This window comes from Populus alba, chromosome 5, assembly GCF_005239225.2.
Source record: "Populus alba chromosome 5, ASM523922v2, whole genome shotgun sequence".
Lineage (NCBI taxonomy): Eukaryota > Viridiplantae > Streptophyta > Magnoliopsida > Malpighiales > Salicaceae > Populus > Populus alba.
In genome coordinates, this window is record NC_133288.1 from 976,857 (window position 1) to 995,320 (window position 18,464).

General features: G+C 33.3%; 3 protein-coding genes across 17 annotated transcripts; all 3 read right to left on the reverse strand.

Moving 5' to 3' along the window:
* Positions 1–254: 254 nt before the first annotated feature.
* Positions 255–1,862, reverse strand: LOC118035003 (transcription factor bHLH149). The gene is made up of 2 exons (XM_035040487.2): positions 1,554–1,862; positions 255–1,035 (listed from the first exon to the last, which is right to left on the reverse strand). Exon 2 carries the CDS (start codon positions 1,004–1,006, stop codon positions 389–391), a length of 618 nt encoding a protein of 205 aa, XP_034896378.1. The 5' UTR covers positions 1,007–1,035; positions 1,554–1,862; the 3' UTR covers positions 255–388.
* A 7,027-nt stretch (positions 1,863–8,889) lies between these two features.
* On the reverse strand, positions 8,890–12,562 carry LOC140955576 (uncharacterized). Of its 14 annotated transcripts, none has more exons than XM_073409152.1 (6): positions 11,959–12,562; positions 11,354–11,410; positions 11,177–11,235; positions 10,561–11,027; positions 10,036–10,282; positions 8,902–9,756 (listed from the first exon to the last, which is right to left on the reverse strand). In XM_073409152.1, exons 4-6 carry the CDS (start codon positions 10,640–10,642, stop codon positions 9,450–9,452), a joined length of 636 nt encoding a protein of 211 aa, XP_073265253.1. In that variant the 5' UTR covers positions 10,643–11,027; positions 11,177–11,235; positions 11,354–11,410; positions 11,959–12,562; the 3' UTR covers positions 8,902–9,449. The 14 variants fall into 14 exon arrangements, 11 of the variants coding, with proteins under 11 accessions (XP_073265255.1, XP_073265254.1, XP_073265253.1 ...); XM_073409150.1 differs by having other exon boundaries at positions 11,177–11,273; XM_073409149.1 differs by adding an exon at positions 11,500–11,603 and having other exon boundaries at positions 11,177–11,410.
* A 1,525-nt stretch (positions 12,563–14,087) lies between these two features.
* Positions 14,088–16,568, reverse strand: LOC118035000 (pentatricopeptide repeat-containing protein At5g66520). 2 transcript variants are annotated; one of them, XM_035040481.2, is made up of 2 exons: positions 16,367–16,568; positions 14,088–16,252 (listed from the first exon to the last, which is right to left on the reverse strand). In XM_035040481.2, exons 1-2 carry the CDS (start codon positions 16,560–16,562, stop codon positions 14,565–14,567), a joined length of 1,884 nt encoding a protein of 627 aa, XP_034896372.1. In that variant the 5' UTR covers positions 16,563–16,568; the 3' UTR covers positions 14,088–14,564. The 2 variants fall into 2 exon arrangements, with proteins under 2 accessions (XP_034896372.1, XP_034896371.1); XM_035040480.2 differs by having other exon boundaries at positions 14,088–16,568.
* Positions 16,569–18,464: the final 1,896 nt, after the last annotated feature.

An 18,464-nucleotide genomic window follows, 5' to 3' on the forward strand; every position in this document is an offset into this window, starting at 1 on the left:
ATGCAATTTCATAGCATATTTTTACCTAAATTTAACATTTTATTAAATTGGGCCACTTAACTTTATTAAATTTTCCCAACAATTTTTTCTTTCTTTTAACGTTCCTTTTAATTAAAAAAAAAACTAAAAAATTAGCTGGAAATATTCTCTTTTTGAACAACTATACAACTATATTTAACTAAAAAAGGAAAGCAAGGCTCAAAAAATAAAGGAAAAAAAATAAAAAATAAAAAGTAATAAAAAAAATCCATGTCTACAATAACATCTAGGATTAATATTAATACAAAAAAAAAGAGACAAATTAAAAATCTTAAAAAAAAACAAAAAAATAATAATTATAATTGACACCTGGCATAACGAACACTCTAATATATTTGACTTCTCGCTCTCAACTTGACAAGCCGCCATCAACTCCTGCGCCACCGCCTACTTCGCCGCCAGCGGCGGCGAGAATTTCACTTAGAGTGGTCATAACCTTAATTTGCATCTCCAAAGCCGCAATATAATCACTCGCTTCCTCTAAAAGATTCACAAACGAAACTTTCCGGCAACCAGGAACTAGCCGGCTCAAAACCTTCACTTTCTTCTCCACCGCCGGTAACTTCCTCCTCTTCTCTCTCTCCTGTAACCGACGATCACCGTTCAATTTCTGTTTCTTCACCTTCCTCACTCTCAACAACCGCGCGCGTTTCGCGAGAATCGCGCGGCTCCACTGAGTTCTTCCTCTAGCGGCCACCGCGAGGACTCTGTTAGCGGTTTCTCGGACTTCTCGAGTCCTCTTCCCAGGATGAGAAGGTGTCCGGCTTGACCGACGGAGAGCTTCAAGAAGCTTCGACGAATAGATCCGCCGCTCTGCTTCAGTTCGCCACCTCACTGTTGGCTGGTTTTTGCTGTCATTTTGAATGTGACTCTCTGTCGTTTCATGAGTCAATTTTCTCCGTTTCTTTCTTCGCTGGTTTTGTTCTTGTTGGGATGACATGTCGCAATTTAATTGGTTGCTTGCCATTAAAAAATTTAATACCTCTTATTTTGTGCCTGAAATGCAATAATATAGCAAAATATAAGTAATTATTTTAAGCTACGGAATATATATATTTTTTTTTGTATACAAAAGGTGGCCACAATTCAAGAAATGGGTAGACAAAAAAAAAATTAAAACAAGGATTTATATAAGCTAATGTATTGTACTATGTTGCAAATATATATATATATATATATATAGCAATATTACCTTTCAAGAAAATAGGAGTGGTGGTGGGGTGGTGGCAAAAATTCAAGAGTTGGGTGCACCAAAAATTCAAAAATCAAGAATTTGTATAAGCTAATGTATTGTACTCTGTTGCAAGAGAATATATATATATATATATATATATATATATATATATAGTGGTGGTGAGTATCGGTGGTGATGGGTGGTGGGTGATGGTGGATGGTTGTCAAAATTCAAGAATTTGGGCGCACCAAAAATTAAAAAAATCAAGAATTTGTATAAGATAATGTCATTTTTTATGTCGCAAAAGAATATATATATATATATATATATACAATATTACCTTTCAAGAAAATAACGGTGGTAGGCGGCGGCGATTGGTGAATGATGGTGGTGGTGGTGTTCTATTGGGTTGGGGGAGTTGGGATGAAAGGAAATATATGCCACTGAGTGCTGTTTGTTGCAAAAGGATATAAAGCAAATCAAATGAATACCTTTCGAAGGGAATAAAGATTGTGACAATAGAGTTTTGGGTTATCGGGGGAGAAAAGAAGGAATGGGTTTAGTAGCAGTGTCAGTTGCAGTGGCGGCGGCGGTGGTGGTGGTGGTGGTGAGAGAGAGAGAGAGAGAAGAGAGAGGAAGGAAGAGGGTGGAAGGAGAGGAAATGAGGGGAGAAGGTGGGATGGGGGAAACTTATAAAAGCATGTCACGGGAAACTATGCGGCCTTTCCTTAATCACATTAATTGGATTACCTTTCCTTTAGACCTCCAAGGTTCCATCTAACTATTTTTCTTTTAATTTATTCTTCTTATTATTATTATTACTTTTTTCTTTCTCTCTCATTCCTTGTCACTTTACTTATTTTTCATTTACTTTTATTATTTATATTTATATACGTTTTGGTCTTCTTTTTTTTTTTAATTTTCTAAATTCGAATAATCAAATTAGCATTTAGAAAAACATACTCTTGAATGCAATAAAATTATCTCAGAGAAGCATTCTTGATTTTTTTTTACGATTGATTGACACATAAATTGATTTAAGAATATTTTTAATTATAAAAAAATAATTGTTATTGTCAATAGAGTGTCCGGCTTGATTTGACCCGTGATATTAATAATGAACTGCCCTAATTTGATTTATATGGTTATCAGGGAGAACGTACTTGTCATTGTTATTTTTATTTTATATCATCGTATTAGCTTTTGTAATTAGTTATGAAATAATTAATCTATGGAGTCCATTTATGGGTTAAAGTCTTAATGTTCACAAGAGTTATACTTGATTGCCTATACAATATGATACATGTTCTTCTGTAAATTTTGTCAAAAAATAAAAATAAAAATCATGAAGTGCCCTAACTTGATTTACATGGTTATTAGGGAGAATGTACTTTTTTTTTTTTTAATATATCATAGTAGTAGCTTTTCTTATTAATTAGTTATAATTAAAATAATTAATCTATGGAGTTCATTCATGGTTTAAAGTCTCATTTTTCACGAGAGTTAGACTTGATTGCCTGTTGTTTTGCAAATTTTGTCAAAAAATAAAAAACCTAACCTTTTGACTTAATATATTTTCAATATATGCATTTAGTCAATTCGCTCGGGATGATTTGCTTGATATCATCCAATATAGATCTTCCCAACTTAATGTAGTTGCAGCACATTGATTACATTGATTTGAGGTATATATTATTAAATAGATAGTGATGAACTCAAGTTTAACGACCACAAAACCCCAAATAGCACAAAATAATAGGTCCAAGTCCTCGTTTAGGTTCAATACATTCTCAGTAATTTTTTAAAATCTTTTTAAATGTTTCTTAATATTTTATTCTAATCCAATACTTATTATTTTAAATAAAACATAACACAAAATATTATATGAATAAAATTATTTTTCAGTCCCTTCTTTTCACTAAAAAAATAAGATTTATGGGTTATAAATACTCATGGATTCTTTAAGTTTAAGTTTATAATTTTTTTATTCTTAATATTTTTAGTATATATATTTTTAAAATCTGTTTCTCTAAAATATTATTGTATTTTTTTCATTTAAAATTATACTTAAGTATTTGAAAGTCTTCAAATCTATAAAAGATAATATTTTGTATGTACTAGCTACTAGACATCATAGATCAAGCACCAAGTATAAGCTACAAGTCATCTTAACAAGAGATAATGAATTAGATTGTTAGACCAATACATTAACTTAACACATAAGCTTTACTTATAAACTATTTAGATTTTTTTAGGATTTCATAAGGTAGAATCATTCAATATTTATTAAAACAAAAGGAGTTGGGATGAGTTAATAATAGTAAATAATTAATCTTTATTAGGTGAATCCAAATGAACATGCCTATTTAGATATTGTTTGTTTAAGTTTTTGCTCATGTTTTTTGGAATGAAAAACATGTAAAATGATGTTTCTCAATTTACTTTAAAATAAAAATAGATAAACATGCTCTTAATTTCTAGACAATTCTAAAATTTAAGCTTCTTATCATTTAGCTTGGAATTAACCTCCTTAAATTTGAACGTTAATTATCACTTCCATTGGCCTTACACCACCAAATAGTCAACAAGAATTTGATGTTAGTTTAGAATCCAAATTGGAGAACCAAGTTGATTTATATTAATATTATTCTTTCTAACCACATACTTTTAGTGTTTTCGGCATGAAATTAATCAATGTAGCAATAAACACTATGCATGAAAAGGAATATTTGGAAATTGAACATGTTAGAATAAAGTTACCCCAATGCTTCAATTGGCTTAGAAAAAAATAGGGAATTAATTAATATTACTGGCTTCAAATTTTGTTCAACAAGTAAAATGTGTAAAACAATATCAATTGCATATTCAAGCTTTGAATTTCTTCTAGAAACAAGATAGAGCGTGACTTGGCTTGATCATCAGTTCAACTTAGGAGCATATATATATGCAACCAAAATCTATTTTATTTTCTATACAAAGATAAAAAAAGATTAGTTAGAGTCAAAATTAAGTACTCTAATTAAACTTTGCTTGTCCAATCAAACAAGAATCTAAACATCAATATTTTATGCAACCAAAATCTTAATTATTTTCATCTCTATTTATGGATAAAAAAGGGAAATATATATTAATCTTGGCGTGTGGTTTCAATCATCTTAATTTATAATAACTTGCTTACAAATTAAGACAGATGAATTTTGATGTATATTAGTGTAATTAGGTCAACTAAAATGGATAGAGCCTTGTTTTGGGTGCAATGTAATAATTTTATTAAGGTACTTTAGCAAGTGTTTGGTGCTTCTGGTTTTCCACGTCAGCCATGACTGCAGGTGGAACATCTTTCGCTAATTAATCATCTTTTTCGCTAATTAATCAACATGTGTGTTTTAATATTTTATAGCTTCAAGGGATCATGCATATTTATGAGAAATATAATTTTAACCATATATAATCTCGTAAATTCTCAATATTCCACTCTTCAACTGAAGAGCCATCCTTGTAGGCTATAACTGTACTTTAACTGGGATTAAAGCTTGTCACTGTTCATGAAAAGTAGACACGATCTACTAGGGTTCATGAAGAGAGATTCAACTTTCATTTTCCATTCTCCAACCTATAAATTTCACGATACTTTCACATATTTACTTGTACAGGGATGCATGTCATGATCTAGCTTTTTATATAAAACGAAAAGAAAAATATCGTAGAAGCATCTGCCTCCCTTATCTTTACTTGCAAGGCCGTTAAACTATAGATTATACAGCTGTGCTTGCCATCCTAGAATAAATTATTTCTTTTCCACTTTTCTTTATGGGTTTATTATTGTTAAATTGATTGATGATGTGAAATTTATTTAATGGGATAACAAAGCAAGGTGTTGGCTTCCACTTGTTGGTTATGTTGTGGGGCTAAAAGAATTTTGTTTTTATTCTCAGCAATGATTAGAGGGTGATGCACATAAATAGAAAATAAAAGAAGAAGAAAAGGAAAGCATGGTGTTGTTTTCATGGCACTTTCTTCTATTTTATTGTCCTCTCTTTATTTTATTTATTTTTTCTTTTGTAAGGTTTCTTCTACACAACTCACCTTCAAGTGCCGTGGACAAGTTTGATCCACGTTGCCGCCAATTAGTCCGTTGTTCTTGATATGCAACCTGAAATTGGATCAATATTCCATTTCTTTTTTGTTGTCTAATTGTAATTGATGATCAATCCCCATTCTTCCTTGCTTCCTTCGTCATACAACTCCAATATCCACGACGGCGATTGAAACTGCGATTTAAAATCATGAGTTGGATAACAAAGTATTATATATGAACAGTACTTATAGTACTCTTGAAAACCAAAAAACAATAAACTTCAATTTCAGGCCGGACAATATTTATTACCCAGTAAATAAGAATTTTAGATATTCATATCAAGCAAAAACATGAACTATTTTAAAAAACTCATACATTCGAAATTGATATCTATCAATTTAGGGTTTTAATTGAAATCTGTATTCTGGGAACAAGTATTAGTATCTGTCACATGTCATGGGGGAAGAAGAGATACAATGAAAGCAAAGAGAAGGGCTATGCAAATAGAGCCTTTAATTATGTTACCATTTATGCAATTCAAGGGTTATAAAAAAAGAAAAAAAAAAAAAAAAGACAATTAACACGCAATAGACTGGTGATGTTATGGGTCATAGAACGGGGAAAAAAAAAAAAAAAAGTCTTGAGAGAATCAGTATAGCCCCATTACTTGTGACATGCCAGAGAGATTGCCTCCTTCAACGAGACAGGCTTGAATGTCATCAACGAGACAGGCTTGAATCAATATAAAATGGAATTTGATAATATAAAAAAATCTTCCACGAATCACTTGAACCAAGGCTAAGGTTTTTCATCAAATATTAAAATATATACTACAAATTCTTATTACTCCCAATCTCTCTATGTAAGTTCAGTTTCTGTATAGCCAGTTAAATGAAAATTATTGAGCAAATTCTATGTGACCCAGAAGTTTCTTTTTTCAGCAATGTAATGAATTTGAGCAGAGCAAGTGGCCCAGATGAATCAAGTTCTTAAGAATCTAGCAATGGTCTTCAAGTTTTTAAAGTTATCTAATAGACAAGAGGAGGGCATGTAGTGGACAAAATCAAACAAGGTCAGTTTTGTTTTCTGCCATGAGGATTTTCTGCACAGCATCATAGATTTACATGTTTCTGCTGTTGGAATTGATTTAAAAACTAGGGTTACTTGTACAGTGCAAAACCTGAAGTTATCTCAGTCAGAAAATAAGATTTTTTTTACTTTAAAGCATGATCATACACGATTTGGCCTAACTGGATTATCAAAGCTGTTATCTATTAGATTTGCCCTAATAATTGGTCATATCTGTTCATTGGGTACTTGTCTAACTATTTATGTTCTCACTTATCCATATCTTAACCACTTCCTACGGATCATCCAATTAGGGTTTAGTTTAGTGCTTTCAACTAATTAAAGTGTTTTTAATTTGGGTTTTAATAGCTGGATTTTTTGGGGTTTGTAAATCCTATGACTATACCAGACAAACAACGTTGATTAACTTTGGTTCATTGTTCCCTAACATGGGATTTTAAATTAAGTAATAATAAATTCTTGTCATTTGCTCTAAAATCATAGTTTCTTCTTTCCTTGGCCATTGTTTATTAGTATTTGGATTTGACAAAGCAACCCACATCTTTTTTTTAGTCACAGAACCGACTGTTGTAAACTGTTAGGTTGACTCTCATGTCTCCTTTTGAGTTGTTACATGTTTATTTATTTATTTATGAAAGCATGATTCTGAATATGGATGATCTACTTAAATCTTGTTTGAAAAAAATAATAAATTCGTACGTGAAATTAAATTGATTAAGGAACGCCTTGATTGTTAAAACGAAAAACGAAATTGTTATTCTATCATATATTTAACTTATTAAACATAATTTATAAGAAATAAAATGTTCATGAATCTCATATTATTCCCTGGTAAAAGATTACCACATGATTGTAAACTACAAAATATAAAAAGAGATTGGCTTTTAGATGTCAAAAAATATGTTTTCTTTTTAATCTTGATATCAGAAATTGTTACTTACTAGTTTAATTAGTAAATTAAATTGGTTTTTTAAATTTATGAATAGCATATATTTTAAATCCAGCTTTGCCCAGTAATAGGTTAATTTTTTAAAAAAAATTATTTTAAAAACTTTTTTAAAAACAAAATTAAATCAAGATTTATATCAATTTTAACAAGATTAATCAAGTTACTTGTTAATTTATTAATTTATTGAATTCACGATGTTTATTCAAGTCATTTATTACTTGAAACTCAACATAAATTAGATGCTGAATATGCAGATCGCTGCTGGAGTGGTCTGATTTAATTTCACTGATAAGGATAAAATGTTTGTGTTAAGGATAAACATGAGATTAGATGGATTAACGCGTTTTAGGCAGGCAACAATTGGACTGCAATTAATACTGTGTTTAAAACCTTATTGGCTATACACACATGGATCCTTGTCATATAGGAGGCTAATCTTCCCTCTGCCGACAATTAAATTTTAAATAATAAAATACTACGCAGGTTCAAATAATTGACTGCACCGGCATCATCTAGCCAATCAAACATTATAATTATGTTGACGGTAATTAAATTAATTAATTAGTGATGAAATGATGACATAGAAATTCATCACGTAGCTCAGTACCTTAAGCTAAGCAACTACATGTGACATTCCACATTATCAATATTAGTCACAAGGTGGCGTATGATCATAGGAAAAAAAATAAATATATGAGGGTCAAATTCACATGAGACCATGTTTATTTAATATCTCTGGATAGACGAGAAAAGTATATAAAGAATAAAATTTTATTTTAGTTAAAGAAATAAAGATAAAAATATAAAAACAAAATAATTTTAATGTAATTTTATAATATCTCAAAATAAAATTAACAAGAAAATATATTTTAATTTTTTTTTATCTTTTTTATTTTAAAACGGTAACTAAACGCTACTAAAATCTAAATAATTGTCGCAAGTTATTTTTTAATAATGAGATCAAAGTATTCACTATTAAAATCTTTTGTATTCTCTAATTGAAAGTTCAATTACGAGAAAATTCGTACTTTATTTCTCAAACTCAAAATCTAATAATAAGAAAACGCAATGAAAAGAAGAAGAAGATCAAACCCATAAATAGTACTAGCTACCACTAGGATCAAGATCACACTTGTCTAAATTGATAATTTTGAGTGCACATGTGAACAAGATTTGTCAACGGGATCCACCGATATATGGGGGCCACATAAAACTTAAAGGGGGCAATCGCAGCAGGCCATGACTACCGTAGCAGCACCACGTCCAGTTCATGCAGCTGTTGCTTCGATTCTACCATCCGAGGAGAGATCCTTCCTTGGATTGTTTAGTCCATGCCATCGTTACTTTTAAGGAAGTGTAACCGTGACAAATCATGACCACAGTAAGTGTTTATCATTGGCTAGCTCTTCCTGTTCAGTTTTAAAATATAGTTTTAAATTATAGCTTTTTCTTAAAGATTCGCAACGAGTTTTCATTGTATATTAACTACTATACAAGTAATAACTGTTTGAACATGTATCTTTGAAATAAATGGAATATAAACCAATAGTGTAAGTATCTGATGCAGAAAGACTTGACCTTTTCCTGTCTCCCTTGATTAAGACATCAATTTAAGCATTTCGTTGAAGCAAACACAAATCCTAAGTCAACTTTAAGATCAGATAAAGAGTGAAGTTGCTATATCCATGCAATGAAACAGAAATGTTTAGGCATTAACGTGCTTGATTTTTATACTTAACCCCCAAGTCCAAGAAAGCAATCTATAAAGAGGAGGCCAGGGAAGATTGTAGGAAATCAGAAATGGATAAAATATGCCATGGTTTCTAGAATAATTAGCGTTACTTAAAGGGGGACTGCAAGGGAGAACAGCTGTGAAGGTTGGAAAACGAGACTCAATAAAAAAAGCAATGATATCTGTTCTCTACATCAATGTTCTCTCTTCCAAAATGTCAAACATTTACATGTGACAATCCATTGACATCTTCGAATCCAATGAAAACGTCATTTTCTTTGATTTACTGAGATAAACTGCTTCATCCAATCAACTTCCATGTTTGATGGAAAATATATCACAAAATTGTACCAAAAAAATCCTACAATGCATGTGCATGAGAATGCTGTCAGCTGGCAACTGGTAGCTGCAAGTTGTTTGGTGAAGATTTGGGCTTCACAAGATATGCAAGTGTGATTTCTGATGGGGAAGACCAGTAGAGTCTGAAACTTCTTAATTGGAAGGGTATCTCAGACAAGTGATTGATATAGGCAGACCTCATCTTGCTTACAATAGCGAGCCTGAAAAATGAATCAAACTGATTATTTCCTGGTGAAAAACTTAAAGGAAATTGTAAGCTTAGCATGGAGTTTAAGCACAATCCCTTACAGAACTGATCCCTTATAACAACGAACTGATCCCTTGTAGAATTGGGCCTGGTAAAATTTAAGCACAATTCAATTGTTAGATTGAAAGTTATGGGCCTTTTTTGTTAGGTCGATCACCCTGCATGACCTAAGCTTTTTCTTGGACTTAAATCTATCTCATCGGTCAATAAACATCACTACATGGCTATCCACCAAGCTCATTTATGATGGATCCACAACTTACTGATCGGAACCACATGCATCAATTATGATATGCAACAAAAGTGAAAAAAATAAGGGATGAAACATGGTAGGGAACAATATTAACGAGGCTGGATCTTAGGAGACCTTTGAGAAATGGTACTCTTCAGGTAATGATATTTTGAGACACAGGTTGCCCTCACTGGATGAACCACCATCAACTTCAATTGTCTCTTGTCAGCTGATGATTGATTCCTGAGACGCTTCAAGGATTCGGATTTTGATGCTGGAGGCTCAACTCCTTTCAGCTCCGAAGTTTGAAGTTCAGCTTGTTCCATGTTCAAGTCTAGATACCTGATTAGACTGTTGTTCGTATCAGCTACAATAAGTCTCCCTGCAAATAACCAAATAAAGTTTTCAAATCAAGTTAATTGAAAGGAAACTTCAATATGTGAGGAAACTTAAAGATTTTTTATGCGGCCAAGAAAATGCAGGAACTTGTTTCAAATTCTCAAAAGCATCAGTTGACACAATAGCATCAAACATGATCAAAAAGATTTAACAAAATAATCAGAACAGAAACCTTCCAATTCTTTATTCATAACAAAGGGAATCGTCTCTCAAATATTCTTTCAAAATTAAAAGTAGACTTTTGGATTAACCGTCTATTACCCACTTGTATGTTAGGATCGATTCGATCTTTGCCCAGATGCAGAATACAATATTTTAACTTGGTTGGAACACTTGCCTGCATCCACAGAAAAGCCAATATTATTAGGTATAGAGAAAGCTACAACTACACAACAATGGAGGAGAAAGAAACTCAACTCCACTCCACTCCCATCTCTCTCACTCAGCTTGCCACTACAAGCTGCTGCCAAGGCAGCTCTCTCTAGCTCCCTGTTTCTCCTCTCAATTGGCTCTACTTTGCTCATACATATGGTTCCTATTTATAGTTGAAAATGGGGAACACACATCCCATTTTCATCCATGATTTCTCCCAAAAAATCACCACAAATCCTCCCTTGATTTGCAGCCATGATTTTAGCCCTTTGTTAACTCCTTTCTTCAAGCCTTGTCTCCATCCCATCAAAGCTAGTATTGTGTGAGTTTGTCTCCACACTCAACATTACACAATTCTGAAATGTAATTATTATTCAGCATTACATATTCCATGGTAAAGTACTGAGCATTTCAGTGACTATCAGCTAAATGTAAAAATGGAATTGTAAAACTATTCAAAGAGCTAGAGAAACGGGAAAATGGGACAAAGAATAGGTAAGCTTACATTGATACTGGTAAGCCAGCAGCAGCTAAATTAGCATCCACTTTGATACGTGATCAGCACTAGACACAACAGCAACTTTCAGGCCTTTGTTTTTACACTTTCATACAGGAGGCACTATGCTAATGTAGCCTCAACACAATCTCATTATTCAAATTCTGGATTGTTGCAGTTTCATACCTGAGTGGTGAGTTCAAGGGCACCTGGAAATCCAATTCCGGGATTCGGTTTTGCATACTGCAATGTGTGAAAGGACTTTGGGCATCACAAAACAAATTCACACTGCATTACAAACATGGATATATAATCTTTCAAACTAATCAAACCTTATCTAGATATATCTCACAGAACCTTTTCTTTTCCGCCTCGATCAGGACCGAATCCCTTAACACCCTTTACATTTGCAACACCTCCTAGGTAGTTTGCTTCACTAATACATTGAATAAACTCAGCAGTAAAACTACAGCTACTTCCCATCAAATTTCCATCTCAAACAATCAAATTTCTGTCACTCAAACACCAAATTCCAGAAAATAAAAACAGAACCATTGACAACATTATACAACAAGTCCTCTAAATATCAAATGGCAAGTCATTGGATTCTTTTCAAGAAACAAAAAAGAATTGCTAACATTGAAATTCTCGCTAATTGAAACCAAATATCCAATCACTTATTATCTAACAAGAAATAATCACTGTATCAAAGCACAAAATCTCAAACTGAAGAACCATATATATATATATATATATATATATATATATATATATATATATATATATGTTACCCGTGCCCATGAATGACACCAAATCTCCACTGTAACTTCTTAAAGGCTCTTCAATATTGAACAACACTCCATCCATATCAAAAGGAACAGCAGATACCTTACCCCACTCAGTTCATTTTACTTCAGTTTCATTCTTTTGCTCCACCTTCACACGTGCCTTCACTACCATTTTTCTATTAAAGACTAAATTTTTTGACCTCCATTGAAAAAGTTGGTAGAATTTGACATGGGTTCTGACCCTTTTGGATTAGAAGTGAAAAAGAAAAGAGATTTAGCCCATTTGGGGTTTGATGCAGAAGAAGGGGGATAGTAGTTTCATGGCCATGACGTGGCCTTCTTTTTTATATATATATTTGGTAGTTAAACTGATCCTGATTTTGAGTGGCAAGTACTAGGTGGTCTGTTTTAGTTTAATAGTTATACTGGATCTTGTTAGGACAAAATTGGTCCATAATTTTGTATATAATGACAAATTGGTCATTTATTTGAGTTAATTATCGTGAAGGGAAATTTGGGGGCAATTGAGAGAGGAGAATAAGTTTTGGTTTAAGCCTTTTTTTAGTTGTGGAGAAATGGTTTTGATTTTTTTTTTGTATTATGAAAGTTTTTGTAATTGCAGTAAAAAAAATAGATTAAGTTTTAAAAAGTAGATTTAAAAAATATATATATTTAGTTAAAATTACTATAAGATGGTACATGCAAAATAAATAAATAAAACATGCCTCCATAAATAAAAAAAAACAAGTAATGTTAATTTTTATAAAAACTAAGATTTAAAACACAATTTCAGTTGAAAGTAAATTATTTTTTAATCTTAATACTTTGCATACTTAGATAATCTGCTGTTGATTGAAAATTACAGGATGATGATGAAGTCGACTGTTGTCATATTTGTGCTAGGGCTGACATTCTTGCATCTTCAAGTTGATGCTAAGAGGCTTGTTTTGAAGGAGATCAGTGCAGAAAAAACTGATAATCAGCCTGTCTAATTTGCAGTAGGGTGATGCTGGAACTGATATTAAGCCAAATAATCAACAAGTTAAAGCAAGCACCTATGGTGATCCTGTGACAGGCTCAGTGCCAGCAGTGGATACCAGGAATCAAGGTTGTTAAAATCGAGATTTTAGAACGAAACGGAAAGCCCTTCACAAAATCGGATCGTAAAAACGGAACGTAAAATCGTAAGGAATTTTGAAATATATTAAAAAAAATTCATGTTTCAAATAAAAATTTTCAGTCCGTCCAATTTTCACCCCATTAATTCAGTCCAATTAATTCAGTCCTATAATACTGAAATGACAATCAATTCAGTCCAATTTTCACCGGCTAATATTTAGTCCATTCAGTCATATATACTATATACTGTGGCATTCAATTCAACAATTTTCTCACCCGATGCATTCCATTCAATTCAACATTATACTGTTATAATATCCAAATTACATAACCGGGCAAAATCAATTACATTTGCTATTAAATCAATTACAGTATATATTGTGGCAAAATCAAATTACTAACCGGGCAACATACAGATTAAAATCAATTCACAGGGCTCTATTAAAATGTTTCGATCAAATTATGAAATTGTATACAAATCAAAGGGCACAGAGTCACAAATAATTCACTTACGGTGCTGAATGATGATGATGAGCTGAACGGCGGCTGCTGGTGAGCGTTGTCGGCTCGTCGCGTTATTGTGAGCACTGTCTGGTCGCTTTCGTGGAGGATGGAGAAAGATCGTTGTCGCCGATTAGAATATAGATCGTTTTGAATCTTTTGATCGTTCTGTAGATAGAGAGAATAGGAATCCAGGAAAAAGACAATCAACGGCTAGAAGATTGAAGACATGAAGGGACAAAGTGTAATTGTGGACAGCTGGACAGCATTAAAACACTTTGAGTCAACAGTCCCTCATTTTGGTGAAATCGCACAATCGGTCCTGATATCGCGATTTTGCGCGATTTCATCGATTTTTGCGATTTGATTTCAACCCGGATTCAACTCGAATACATGTGCTCGTATCTTTTTACTCTTTTGATTTTATTTTAGGCATGTCATGGTTGTCTTGCCTTTAGGCTGCTGCTTTTGTGCTTAATACTATATTTGAATAAAAGCCATGACAAGTGTGCTTGGTGTGATATAGTTCTAGCTTTCAAGGATAGATAAAGAACAACTTGAAAAAAATGAAAATGCATCTAAGCACTTGGTCAAACTTGTAGGTTCAACAGGCCTCCTGCAAGCAATTACCAGAACTATAACCAGTATACTAGATTTTAAATTATGCAGCAGTAACATTCATTCTCCTATACTTGCTGACAAATTGAGAAGAAAACATTCTGGTTGTAGTAAGTTACTTTTCTTTCAAAATGTGAGTGTTTCAATGCAATCATCATATCCAAGAATGCTACTCAATATGTTAGAATTTGGTGGGCTTGATTAAAAAACTTGAGAATGGTAATCTTTTCTGAACCTGGATCGGGATTATGGAACTGCTACCTCCATTTACAACTATGACAGCTAACTTCCCTCTTTGGATCACAACTTCTGTTCTGGACATGCTTCCTATCCTCATTGATGCTCTAAGAATGCTTCTGACATTTCATAACTCACCAAAAATCCTTGCATGAACATGTCCCAATCTTGAAATGATGGTAACGAGCGCGGTCCCTCACGATTATCTCCCGATCATAGACTTGAGAGATTAGCTTGAAGGCAGAATGACAGTCCTCACACATCCTTAAATTCTTCACTACATGGATAGTTGTTCCTGGTTTCGTGTTAATCAATCCGAAAGCAATTGCAAGTTTCTCACTGTGGTACTGCAGTTCAGCTTCCTTCTCTTCCTCTTCAATATCAAATAAAACTTGAGAGGTATTTGGTGAATAACCTTCCGTCTTTAGCCTCTTAATCATATTTTTCAACATCAAATAGATATTCTTCATTTGCGGATGCGATCCATCTCCCATTTTGAATTCATGGACAACACCATCAAAGTCAATCATGCTAATTCCGGTGCTGGTCTTGACTCCTCTTTCCTTCATTAGTTTCCTCACATTTGCTACATCATCCCATCTCCCAGCCCTTGCATAGATGTTTGATAACAAAGCATATCTACCACTATTTTGAGGTTCCAATTCTAGCAAAATCTTCCCTACTCTCTCACCTAATTCTACATCTCCATGTTTCCTACAAGCCCCTAAAAGCGCTCCCCAAACAGCAGCACTGGGCTCCATTGGCATTGAATACATAACCTCCTCTGCCTCACCTAAGAGCCCTGCTCTTCCTAGGAGATCAACTACACACCCATAATGCTCCATCCCAGGCTCTATACCATACAATTCCTCCATGGAATTCAAAATCGTTAAACCCTCATCTACCATTCCTGAATGAGCACAAGCACTTAGGACACCCAAAAGAGTTATCCCGTTTGGCCTAAACTTATGTTTTTGCATCTTAAAGAAAAGCTCGATTGCATCCTCTGCTCTACCATGGATACCTAGCCCACAAATCATAGCATTCCAAGTGAAAACCTCTTTCTTTTCCATCTTCTCAAAAACATCCCAGGCCATATCAAGCCTCCCGCATTTCGCATACATATCCACCAAAGCAGTACCCAAAACAGCATCAAAGGAGTTTGAATTATTATTCACATAAGCATGAATCCATCTTCCTTGATCAAGAGCCCCCAAATTAGCACAAGCAGCTAGCACACTAGACAAAACAAATTTCCTAGGTCTAATTTCCTCTCTTTGCATCACATTAAAAACCTCCAAAGCTTCCTTATAATACCCTCCTTTGATATAACCATCAATCATAGCACTCCAAGAAATCTCATTCTTTTCTTTCATCTCATTAAACAACTCTCTTGCTTCTTCAATCATGCCACATTTTGCCATACCACTGACCATCACATTCCAAGAGCCAACATTCTTATCCTCCATGCTCCAAAACAATTCCTTGGCTGCTTCCACCTCTCCACACTTCAAGTACCCATCAATCATTGCATTAAAGCAAATAACATCTGAGTTCCCATCCTCATCTAGCATTCTCCTTGCCCCCTCTACTTCACCAAAACTTCCATACATCTGAATCCCAGCACTTCTTATATGCACATCTCCACTAAGTCCTTGTTTGATCACATGAGCATGCACCTGCACCCCTTCTTCAGCTGCTTCTGCAGCCGTGCAAGCCTTAAACAATGTCGGGTAAGTAAACTTATTAGGCCTTGCATGTGCAACCATCATCTTGTAATAACACCATATGGCCTTACATGGCTCATTGTTCTGCAAACAACCTTTGATGATAATGTTAAACACGAAAACATTAGGGTTTGGGACATGTTCAAAGACCTTTAAGGCAAAATTCAAGTTGCTAAAATGAGGATTTGCATAACATTTCACTAAGGTACCGGATACATAGTGGTCTTGAAAATGGCCTGTCCTTAATGCCACAGCATGGACTTGCTTGAGATGATGAAGTGAAGTGCTGCTTTTGGTGTTCAAGAGATCTAAGATTGTTTTCTGGGAAAGTTGGGATGTGAATTTGTTTTCTGTTGAGAAGTCTTTGGGAGCAAGATGATAGGGAAGATTTGTGGTTGTGGACATAGTTTCTTTGCCAACTACGAGTGGCCAGGGGCAAAATATATATTATTATAAGACAGCAAGGCACAATAATTCAGTAATTTTAGCCCAGGCCTGAAAATTCACCAAAAAAAGCCCAGGCCTGAAAAGTATTATAACAAATATTAAGGTAACAAATATCCAATGGGCTTTTAGTGGTCCTATCTGAAAAGGCTAATGGCCCTATATTTTCACAAAATAAGGTCCAATATACATTGTAATAAACAATTGTCCTAAATAAATAAAAATTAAATATATTAAAAAGATAGTTTGATAACGTTTAGGATATGATCCCGAGTTTACTCTACACATCATCAAGCGGAGCAAGTAATTTATTAATTTATTGTAAGGAATTAATCTTTAATTTAACTGAATTAATTACTCTATAATTAAAGATAGATAAAATAATAATAATAATTTTATTTTCAAGTCTAGATTAAGATATTTTTATCATATTGAATATGATTTTTTCTTCATATTGTTTATCTATGAAATAACTAGTCATATTTACTATAGAAATAATATAATTTTTTCTCATTTTAATTTGGATTATAAATGTGTTTATTTCACACGTTATTATCCAAGATTTGAATCTAATAAAAAGTAATAAATAAAGATTTATGGTAAGTACATTAATTCTGCTATGAATAGTTTATTATTTAAAACAATATTAAATACGAACTCGCAAACAATGTAGTTAATTCTACTTCTCTTTCTCCAAAACATGGATTTAGTTTCATTAATAAAATCCAAATTAATTAAGACGTGCACAAATATTTTTATAATATTTCATATTTCAGAACCATTTATTTTTTCTTTAAAACTAATATTATTTAAGACACAATAAATAGACTTCTTTTATGCAACAAATTACATAGTCCAACTACAAAATATATAGAACTCTTAATAAAATAAAATACACATAATATTTGGTAATTAAGTTTACCATAATTAATGCTAGGCGCAAGAAATTGTGGATTCCGGATCCTAAAAATTAAGAGCTTGCCAATTATGTAATTATCTTAATCTTCACACATTAAAAGAGAAAGACTTTAATTAGAGTTCCCGTCCTAGTATACCACTATACCTACAATACGTCTTTGATTATGATTTGAACATCAATATTAATGTCCCACAAGATCACTAATTCTATAATCATAACCACACAAGTACCGAAATACTATAAATAAATAAGAAAATCCATTGCAAGCCTCAAAAACTAGGGCTTCCCTTTATTTTTAAAGAGATAAAAATACTTGTCCCCTCGCAGAGACATACTCGATTATTTTTTGCAATGGAAAGAACTAGGTATTACCACTTCCTCCTCACAAAATCCGAAGAGGAGGAGCGACAAAAGCTACATGGTGATGGTCCTTGGCCCCTGGATTTTGATGTGGTAGAAATAAGGAAAAATAGCAGTGGTGATCAATATCATCCCCTTGAAACCTTGCCGTTTTTTCCATGGAAGCTCAAAGTCGAATTACCACTCAATCAAATAGGAGGCTATGGTCCTATTGAGCTTAGTGCTGAACAGGTTTTTGACCATGTTCTTAAGTATTGGGATGCAGGAACCGTGTCCCAATTGATTAGTCATGAACAAGAACAAGTCCCTATCGTTGTTCAAGATTTGGATTCCGGCGTGAAGCATGATATGTATCTGGTCAGGTCGAAGGAAGGCGGCGGCGGTGGTGAAGAAAAATACAAGATTCATCTTCACTGGAAGCAGAAGAATGTCAAGAAGCAAGGTGACAAGGATACTTTGTTAATTGGCATGTATTGGAATATTAGTTCTTCTTGTTTATGTTTATCTGTTTTGGATGGTCCATGTTGATGTTCTTTATTAGGTTAATTAATTAGCTACTTAATTTCTGTAAGTAGGTCGAAAAC

Coding starts and splice junctions, on each gene's coding strand:
- LOC140955576 (XM_073409152.1), bottom strand. CDS start 10,642: ATGCAGGCAAGTGTTCCAACCAAGTTAAAATATTGTATTCTGCATCTG. Junction 10,283..10,560: donor CGATCCTAACATACAAGTGG/GTAATAGACGGT, acceptor GGTTATTTGCAG/GGAGACTTATTGTAGCTGAT. Junction 9,757..10,035: donor AAGAGTACCATTTCTCAAAG/GTCTCCTAAGAT, acceptor AAATTTTACCAG/GCCCAATTCTACAAGGGATC.
- LOC118035003 (XM_035040487.2), bottom strand. CDS start 1,006: ATGGCAAGCAACCAATTAAATTGCGACATGTCATCCCAACAAGAACAA.
- LOC118035000 (XM_035040480.2), bottom strand. CDS start 16,562: ATGTCCACAACCACAAATCTTCCCTATCATCTTGCTCCCAAAGACTTC.